Here is a 10,049-nt window from a genome sequence, read left to right as displayed (position 1 = left end):
TATCTTTTGGCATTTTCTAAATTAAAATTGTTTTCGCAGATGCAATTTAATAAAAAAAAAAAAAAAAAAGACAAAAAGAAAAAACAATTCTCGCGTGAACTACACATAAATTAGTATACACAAAAGAAATACACATACAAAAATACGTGCTATCGCAAAGTAGTGCATAAGTATGTAAATCGCCGAACATACGTTAAGGCCGTAGCAACGTGCATTAGGCGAATATAGCGTTCCTTTTCATCGAGCAGAGTTGCTGTCAAGGTAGACCATAACACGTGAAAACTATGTTCGCAGTTTCAACCGCAGTCGTGTATTGCAAAGCTGTTTACCGAACTTCTCTGGACACTGTTTAGTTACGTATGCACATTAAGAAACGCAGAACATCAAAGAAATTTCACCAAGGAATGATATATTGCACGAGAGACTGATAAGAGGGAAATAAACGTAGAAATAAAATATAATAAGATAAAAGATAGAAAACGATTCGGAAACTTCGTAACTACTTATACAATCCGATTCATGAATTGTGCGATTTCGTTAGCAGAACGAAACTATTTTTTGAAGAAATTTAAAAAATCTATCTTCCGTCAGGCGACGATAAGATTCTTGGAGAAGTGAAATTTTACGGTTGCACCTTTTAGGACCGCGTAAATAGTATCTCCTGTTTAACCTCGCTTTAAACGTACGCTATAAAGTTTGCGTTATCAAATCCAAGAGGAAACGTCGCAATTGAATGGACGAAAGCTGAACGTTGTAAACCAGCAAAAGGTCCTCGCACCCTGGTTTTTTTATTCCCCTTATATTCTGCAAAAATATTCTTATTTATTTCCTAACATTTATTCCTACATCTGTTTTAATCTTTCGCTGATGCAATGAACGCGTAAGAACGGGAAGAATGGACAACGATAGGATTACAATTATTAAAGATAAATAAAATACATCGATAATGAGATATAAACCAGGAAAAAAATGTTAGTATAGTTTCATAAAAAAGAAAAGTAACAACGTTTTTGTCAATCAGAAAATATGATATACTGACATTTTCCGATTGATTTTCCTATTAAAACATTTCCTAACAATTTTTCTGTAAATTACACATCAATTTGAGAATGTCCCTATGTTGAAACTATACAAAAGGAGAAGATTTTCTTTCAGATCAGTAGCTAATACATATTTGAATGCGCTATATCCAAAGGTTTAATATACTGCATTTCGTTATTGCGATCAAAATTCAAACATAAATATATGGAAAACTACCAATGAAGCGTCTGTCGACTCATCGTAAGTAGCAACTACGACAAAATGATGTATGAAGTCTGTCTACAAAAGCAACCAAAGCGTTCGAAAATAACGAGAGTCAGTTGAATGCATTTTCTTTGCAAAATGATTGCATTTAAAACGCACCACCATCGATCTTCAGGCGTTCAAAAGACAAATATAAATAACAAAAATACATTTTTTTTCCATAGTCAACGTCATCAATATGTTGATGTACATTTCAGACTGAACCATGAGGTTTTATCAAAGTTTGCCACGAAGGGTTCGTTTCGCTTCGACCTCTTCTCGGGGCCCGTTAAAGCATACCCATTAATCAGCGCGTTCTTTGTCCGCGTTTCTACGCGCTTCTACACACCAATTGCTCGCCTTTATACGCTTCTTCGTCAAAAGCTATCGTACTTCGTCGTTCTTATTAAATATGATTTGAAAATAAAATTGGCATGGTAATAGCATCGCGTAGTTTCCTCAACGAAACAACTTCTAAATCAAAGGGTGTTATATAAAAATGCTTCTATAGAATGTGTTCATAAATACGTATGTATCTGCAAATTTCTACATCGTCTTGTAGCTATTTTATTATGTTTTATAATTTCTACTTTGTTGTATTTCCATTTTTATACTCATATTATATATTCTTTCATTTACGTATTTTCGTTTCAACAGTGTTTTAACACAGGTACTTTTAAAATGTATAAATAAAATTTCCATTTGTTTATAGGCTCGCCAAAGATGCTGATTATACGAAAGAGAACGCGGCTAAATTTTATTTATACTTTGATACACACTTATTGGATATTCCTATGCGAAGCGTAGCAAAAGTTACAAAATAAACTTCTACGAGAGATTACTTAATGCGCTAAGTGAGCAAACCAACGCGAATCCGTTAATGATTCAAATAAAAATAAAAAATGGAAACAAAGAGCTCGCGTTGTAAAACAGCACGCTCAGCCCGGAAATAAAAGGAACGAAATGTCTGCGGAATGCGTAACGCGGTGAAAACAAAGAGTCTCAATTTTCACGGGTTCTTTATTAAAACTGCTAAGTACGTTTCGGTATAATGAAATTAAAAGCAAACGTCGTTTGTGATTTATTTCGGTCGGTTGCACTTGTAATATATATCGTCGAATATTCACGTTCGAAGCGCGCGAACTCCTTCAAGTTGAAAAGTCGTTTTATGCGTCGAATTACCAATTTGGATTTTAACAAACATTTTTGAAATAACAACTGATCGTAAATACGCGTCTATCTTCGTTATTGAGTCGTCGAACTAGACGAAGTCATGAATTATGCCGGAATACTTATACCTGAAATGACACAAGTACGTCGATACTCGGCGCTGCGGCGCCGAATATATTAAAACGTCTGGTATGTACTTGCGTCGATACAGCTGGCTATCGAGTTTGCATGCTTGCGACGAATGTCTCTGTTTGGAATACTATTAAACCTTGTAGAATCGGATTGTTATTTAGTTGAAGATAGTTTAGTTAAAAGATTGCTTTTTTAATAATGGTTCTATAAAAAAAAAAAAAAAATATAACATACTAAAATCGAAGACCAAATTATATGAAGAAAGAATACAATTAAATAACGAAGTTCAATAAAGAATAATAATTGTGTATAAAATTATGCATCGATCGCGAATGGGTTAAAACGCGAATCAGGAATCATCGAGATTTCTCCAGGAAATAATAAGCCAATGGTAATAAATGGAAAAATTAGGAACGATTATATTTTGTTATTTAATAATTTGACAATTAATACTCGTGGTTGATATAATATTCGAGGTAACAGAAGTTTGCATACGCATCACGCTTTTCCCTAAACAGACCCTCTACGATTCCAAATACTCCAAATACTCTAATATCGTGAAATTCCACGATTTCAAGTCTCTTATGTTTCCTAATTCTGCCGTATCCTAAATTCCAACAAGCTCCTTCAATCTCGTCTAGACCTCTTATCTTCACAAATTTTTTCACGTTCTTCCGTGTATCCCACCGAGCTCCTAGAATTCCCTAATATCTCTGCACGTTCGAAATCTCTCAAACGCTAGACGACGCTTTTACCGGAGTCTGCTTAAAGCTCAAAATTAATTAGGTTAATTTCCTTTATCCTTTTCATCCTAATCCATCACATCCTCGTCGAGTTCCGCGTTGACAATAAGACAGGAAAAGAAGAGGAATGCTCGCGGCGCAGACTTCGAGCAATACCACGGAGTTACATTCCATTCCAGATTTTCAAATTACTGGATTATCTGGATGGAAAGTAGCTGGCGTGGCAGGTATCCAGGCCGCTTAGCGTTCGCTTGCGGTTTTAAGCTCGACTATATCGACGCCTCCTTCGACGTGTTCGCTCTTTTTAAATAGAGAAGAAGAATCACGTTCCAAGTCCAATCGAATGGCTGAGATTCCATCGTGAAAGCCTGAAGTTCCTTACAACGCGAAAGATATTTTATTCACTGCGAAAAGACACCGTCATTTTATTTCGCCAAATATCGTCTAAAGGTGCCGATATGGGGATCCTACGCGTTCGAAGTGGAAACATTTAATATCTACGCGTTACAGTGTTTTACAAATTATTGTACGTAATAATTATGTCGTGTACGTATGTAATTAAGCAATCAAATCATTTGGCGTTTTTTTTAATATACGATGTGAAATCAGGCAATGTAATTTTACGGAAAATGTAGCTGTATTTTATGCATCTTTGTCTAAGGGGTGGTTTTAGGGAATAAGGATAATTGGTGAAAATGTTGTATAAAAGTTATACAAATTTAATTGTTTGTTCCATAATACAGTTATTTGATTTATCATCGGATAACTAAGTATCTTTTGTTACTCTATATCATTGTATTTTTAATTCTCTTAACTTACATCTTCTCTGATCGATTTCTTCTGTTTTCACTTAAGAGCGTCTTACAGCTAATATTACACTACTATTCGTAATGCAATTTCTATATAAGTTTCTAGTATTCGTTTCGCTTACATAATTTTCAGCGATCCGGCAAGCTGGTTAGCAAAAACGTTGAAGAAACGATCAATCGCGCGCCTTCTATGTACTTCGCGTAACAATCGACTAACTGAAACGTCTCGGTAACAGGCATGAGATAACGCGGCTGATCGAGAAACGATTCCGCGTAAGAACCACCGCCTTTAGCCGAGGGGCAAAAACCAAAACGCTTTCGCGGGGCCAACGTTCTCAAGTACCGTTATGTCACTCGATTGTGCCGCGATCGATACGATCTCGACGCCAACGTTTCGTTTCAGCGATCATGGAAAGCGTGAAATCGGTCGTGCGGCACGTGGCGCGATTTGTCCTAGTTATCGATCGTTGTCCTTCGACTCATGATGAATTCATCGATCAGAGATAAATGCGTCGACGAAGATGTAAATTCGTCGTGGGAAGAATAGCGATTCGATTTGTCAGAGTAAATGGTTTCCAAATAGAATTTGGAAATTTTCATTTATCTTCGGCATACTAAGATCTCTTAATCTACAGACTTTTCTTCCGTTTATCCATGAAAATGATCAAATTTTTTTATGATAAAAGACAACTCTTCATGCAAGTGGATATACAATACATTTTTTAAAAGATAAATGGACAGTTTAGTTTGCAACACGTTATAGCCCGAATCCTTAAACGTCAATAAGATCTTCCGATTAGTCCAGACAAGTATTTTAGAGTTTTAGGGATGAAGAACAATGATCCAAAATATTTTCCGAACTAAGCCATACAGCAACGTTGCAACACGTAGATATTTCGGGACGTATCAACATTCGTGCAGCTCATAGGACCACTTTAAACCAATAAACTAAACTAAACTAATCAAGTACCTTTAAATCAATTTACTCAACGTGTACGTTAAATTAAAATACTCGCCTCAATCACTAAAACTGCCCATTTCATCATCCACTTTGACTTTCATTCGAAAAAGCTTCGGATTAATTCCATTAACTTTGAAAACCCTCACTTGCTATCTATCGTTACATTTTGCCAATCGAAACGCGTCGATTTTCGAAGCGGCGATACCACCGAGATCCATCGACCGGTGAAATCTTCGAAATCGTTACGAAATCCCTTCGATCTCCGGCATCTGCCTTCTGCCTTCCGATATCCCTTCTGCTTGGAAGAAAATTCGCGACAGAGCCGAGTGGGAGGAGCTGGATAAAGCAGCCTCTGCCGAAGTTTACCAACAAACGATCGACATCGATATCGGTGAATCGAAAGCATCGGAAGCATGTGGCGTGGACCGGTCGTTGTGTTGCTCCTTCTCGTCTGTCGCGATTCGCTCGTAGCTGGTGGTCGCGACGACGACGCAAGTGTGGACGAGTTGTCGCGTCGAGAAGTCCGTGAACCGGCATGGTCGGTCTTCGCCACGGAAGTCGAGGATTTGCTCGGAGAGGGAAACTCACCGGAAAAAGAGAAAACTAGCAAGAAGGGCGCGAAGAATGCGTCTGGTATGTTACTTCCCATCGAATTTCAGTATTTTCAAAGTTTAATCATTTACCGTGACAGGCGATCGAACTCCGTTTATATGAATCTGTCAGGGGACAAGAAATTTACATAATATTTTCGTTCGCGATATTAATTCCCAAGCTATAGATCTTTATGCATTTATAAAAAAAACTGTGAAAAGTGTAGAATATGCAAAAATATAAAAAATATACAACGTGACATTTTATTTCCATAATTATATTAATAAAAATATGTAATTCCATAAATATGCGTAGTTTATGGTACGAGTATACTGTACTATGTATTTTTATTTACTCTTTGGTCCCTATCCTGCTGCATTCGAAATTTATTACGAGCAACAAACACGCGCGTTTTTATTCCCATCGTATTGCCATTTTTAAATTAGCATTTATCGAACCAACAAACAAGAGATTCGGAAACGGTCCCTAATACGGTCATGGATATCGTGGACGATAACCAGCACGGACGATACCGTGGTTTTAGGCAAATCAGACGAGGGAGGATACTACAAAACGTACGGCAGCGACGCTGAGGGCGAGAAGGGTTACTTGACGGCAACCTACAGCAAGGGCAATCACGGCTATAAGAGCCTCGACACCTTCCACAAGCAGGATGGCGACAAGTACGCATTCGAGAAGCACGTTGCCTACGGCAAAGCGCGTGCTGACAAGAAAAGTAGCCACAACGACGAGGCAGCCTCTCGTTCCAGGAAAGCCGGTGATCACGAGGGTGCAGGTACAGAGAAACTGTACGACGTCGAGCATGTAATTGCGTGACAACCATAAAGCATACGGGATGAAATTAGTTTCTTGTCAACTTACTGGCTTCGAGATAAGAATTCTAGAATTTTTGATTTAGTACAAATGTAGCAACTCGAATATCCTTCCTTCAAGGTTTCCTACTTTCTAGTAAAAAATTAATCGATGTTACAATCTGGAAAACATTGTGCGATTGATAATTTTTTTATAAAGATTCATAGAAACAAAATCAAAATCTAATATGTGGGAGAATTCGTTTCTTGTAATTTCAATAGTAAAAGTAGATTTTAACGAGTTGAAACAAATTTTATGCGTGGTACATAGACAATGTTTTTAAGCGAAAATAAAACAAAATCAAACAAATTAGAAAATACATCAAAAGCATAAGATTATACGTTAAAATCGCGCAAAAGTTTGCTTGTTTGAAGCGAAGGTATACGCAACTCTTGACGTCATTTGAAACACCTGGTACATATATGCATTTAATCCATGTCTGATCTCATGTCACTCAAAAACTGCTTGTCACGCAGAGCCAGCTTATTAACCTATCCGACGATATCCTTGGCGTAGGTGATTAATTTTGCTTAGAGATATGCGTAACTTTATTCATGAACAAATGACAAATTTTTATTTGCTAAGTGTATTCTAACTGTACAAATGATAGCAGTTTAGTATATAAAGTGTGTGTAGTGGCAGTAATACATTTACGATTTCTTATTTTGTTACATGCACGTTGTTATCATTTATAGTAAACGTATCTACGTTTCTGAATAAAATTAACGGTGTCCAGTGATATTTGCTTGAGAAATTTGCATAAGGAAAATAACATAGCAGCAGTTCCATTAGTATGATATTTTTAATCTACTCGAAGGAAATAGTTGGCAAGTTTGAATAGATTTTGAGCTCGAGAAAGTTTCTTCTTTATACCGTAAATAATTTTCGCACGATATATCCGTGTCATTAGTCGCACGGGATCCTTTAATGAACGTCGATCGCAAGTTTTCCCTGGCAAACTTAGTGGCTCGAGTATCGATCGCCAATAAAACTACACCATCGAGATAACGACATTAACCGAACGCATTCATGCGCTCGTTTCGTCCTAATTTTGACGGCGGCACCCAGCCATTTTGCTAATTACTTCACAGAAACATGTCATTTAATCACTTGCAGCTAGCGATCCTTTACACCTATAAATTTCATTATTCCTGGCAGAAACTATCGTATAACAATTATGTCAATTTTACATTACAAATTTCTTAGCGTGTATTTTTTCAGTAACAGTTAGTTACGTTGAAAGATAAATCGTGGAGAGTAACGTAATAGTAGTTTTACTAATACGATATTTTTAATCATCCTGGTTAGATTATATTTCTAACAATAAGATATAATTTGAGATAATCTTTTAGGATAATTACGTTGCCTTTAAATTACATTATTCCATGTTTCCGTATCAATTATATTATAAATTTCGCTAGATACCATCGTCGATACCCATTATGCAACCAACGAGGGCGATCATCACGACAGTGGCGAAGAACACGACGCTGAAGCCAACGATCATGGGAGCTATACTCACGAAGATGGCGCTCACTATATGGCTCATGGACCAGAATCTTCGAGTTATGGACATAGTGAAAGCTACACGGATGGAGAGGGTGAACATAGTTCTTACGGAAGCTACAGCTCCTACTCGAGAGACTCCGGCGACGAACACGGTGGTGACGGGGACCATTAGTATTAATCCTTTGCCAAATGGCTGATGTTTAGTTGTCCGATTTTCTATGGAACGTATTATCACGGCAAAAGTGCCTAATTTCGAGACCAGAACGGTATAAGTGGAAATGACAACAATTAGAACGAAACAAAGGATATTATACTTTGTATAAATATGGTCGTCGGTGTAGAATGATATTTCCTTTGACGTAAAGTTGTTTTGAAAATTGTACGTAAAGGATTAAAATTGGCCGAAATGAAGTTGTTAAGTTTTTGTTTATGGTCGCTGTATTTCTAGTATTAGATATTTAATTAATAGACATTAGAATTTATTTTTAGACATGTTGTGTACAAATATAGACATAGTTTCTTCCGTAGAGCGTTTATTGTCAAACTTACTAATTTATAATTTACAATGTTGTGTCTCTGATCGCATATCTGTTACAATTAATAAATTATACGAGCTTATTCATTTAATGTCGTGTATTAAAAAAAAGAAGCAAACGCAAGGAAATAAACGCTCGATACAATACTCGATAGAACTTTTCAAACGTATCCAATTATATTCATACGACGTTCTCGAGCAGCAGATTTACGTATCAAGCGAAATTCGGAAAATCCGCTACGTAAAATGTAAAGCGTGATATTTCAACAGCAATTACTGACAATTTTTTAAATTAACGCGTCGATGTAGAAAAAATTATACAAATTGGACGTATAAACGTATAAACGATGGGTTGGACGCGACACGCCGTTCAACTTCGTGTCATCAATTAGGAATCGATCAATTAAATCCGTATGATTATGAGAATAATCTGGATCAAACGGCTTTCGATAACAACGAATATCGTATCGTCTGGAAATGAATTTTTGCGACGTACTCGTACAATATTCTTATTAAACGTTTCATAATTAATACGTAGGTATCTGTTTGTTTACCGACGTTATCAAAAATCGATCGATACGGTTTGATGTAATCGCGCGATCGCGGACACGAAACAACTTGTTAAGGGACGAATTTTCCATGTGTGCATTACGCTCGAACTGTCGATGCTTCTCATTGTTACTTGACAATAATACGAACACCAATTATTTTAGAAATGCAATGCGCGCGCGCGCGCGCGCGCGCGTTCGTTGTGTAACGAACACAACGCGTAATTTTGATGCCATGCAAAGGTGGCGCGTTGTTATTACGAAATTTAATGATATTACGTTTGTATCGCATTGATGAGCCGATCTAAATTGCAATTGGTCATCGTTCGCTGTTGTTCGTCGATGCTCGTTACATTAACGTTCCTATAGGCACGCTCCATTATTGGCGGGGTAATTTGTTCGAGATCCATATCATCGTGTCAAGTGATAAGTACTATCGATCTTGGACGGTCCTGATAATTTATAATACACTGGAGACGGCGAAAAAAAGTAGATGCAAGTTAAATTTTAAACAGAACAAGGTAAGGTTATTTGAGTCGAGCCAAGTTTCCTATGATCGATATTATTTGCTATATGTGTTTCATCAATGTTCATATACCATTATTTCTAAATAATTGGCTAAAGTGTCAGGACATTTATGAGCCTTGTTGTATCTATTTTTTCTGAGTCAGATCGATAATATTTATTTCCAGGTTAATTTGATAAAGGGTATTTTTGTTGTCCTACTGAGAGATAATAATTGAAAAATAGATGAAAAGAATTGGCAGAAAATCAATTCTCACGGCAAGAAATATATACGTTTTAAATGGATTCGCCTGGGTACGGTTTCGTGCGACTCGATTTGCGAGAAACGTTTTTCAACTATTTTCAAAAAGATTTGACAGCGTTTGTATT

At 36.8% G+C, this 10,049-nt stretch overlaps 1 protein-coding gene across 1 annotated transcript; it reads left to right on the top strand.

Moving 5' to 3' along the window:
• Window positions 1-4,255: 4,255 nt before the first annotated feature.
• Window positions 4,256-10,049, top strand: LOC139991057 (uncharacterized). Its single transcript, XM_072010851.1, has 3 exons — window positions 4,256-5,732; window positions 6,235-6,486; window positions 7,985-10,049. Exons 1-3 carry the CDS (start codon window positions 5,513-5,515, stop codon window positions 8,242-8,244), a joined length of 732 nt encoding a protein of 243 aa, XP_071866952.1. The 5' UTR covers window positions 4,256-5,512; the 3' UTR covers window positions 8,245-10,049.

Source organism: Bombus fervidus, chromosome 1 (genome assembly GCF_041682495.2).
Source record: "Bombus fervidus isolate BK054 chromosome 1, iyBomFerv1, whole genome shotgun sequence".
In the NCBI taxonomy this organism is placed as follows: domain Eukaryota; kingdom Metazoa; phylum Arthropoda; class Insecta; order Hymenoptera; family Apidae; genus Bombus; species Bombus fervidus.
The sequence above is the reverse complement of the archived record's forward strand: the minus strand, read 5'-3'. Positions and strand labels throughout refer to the sequence as shown.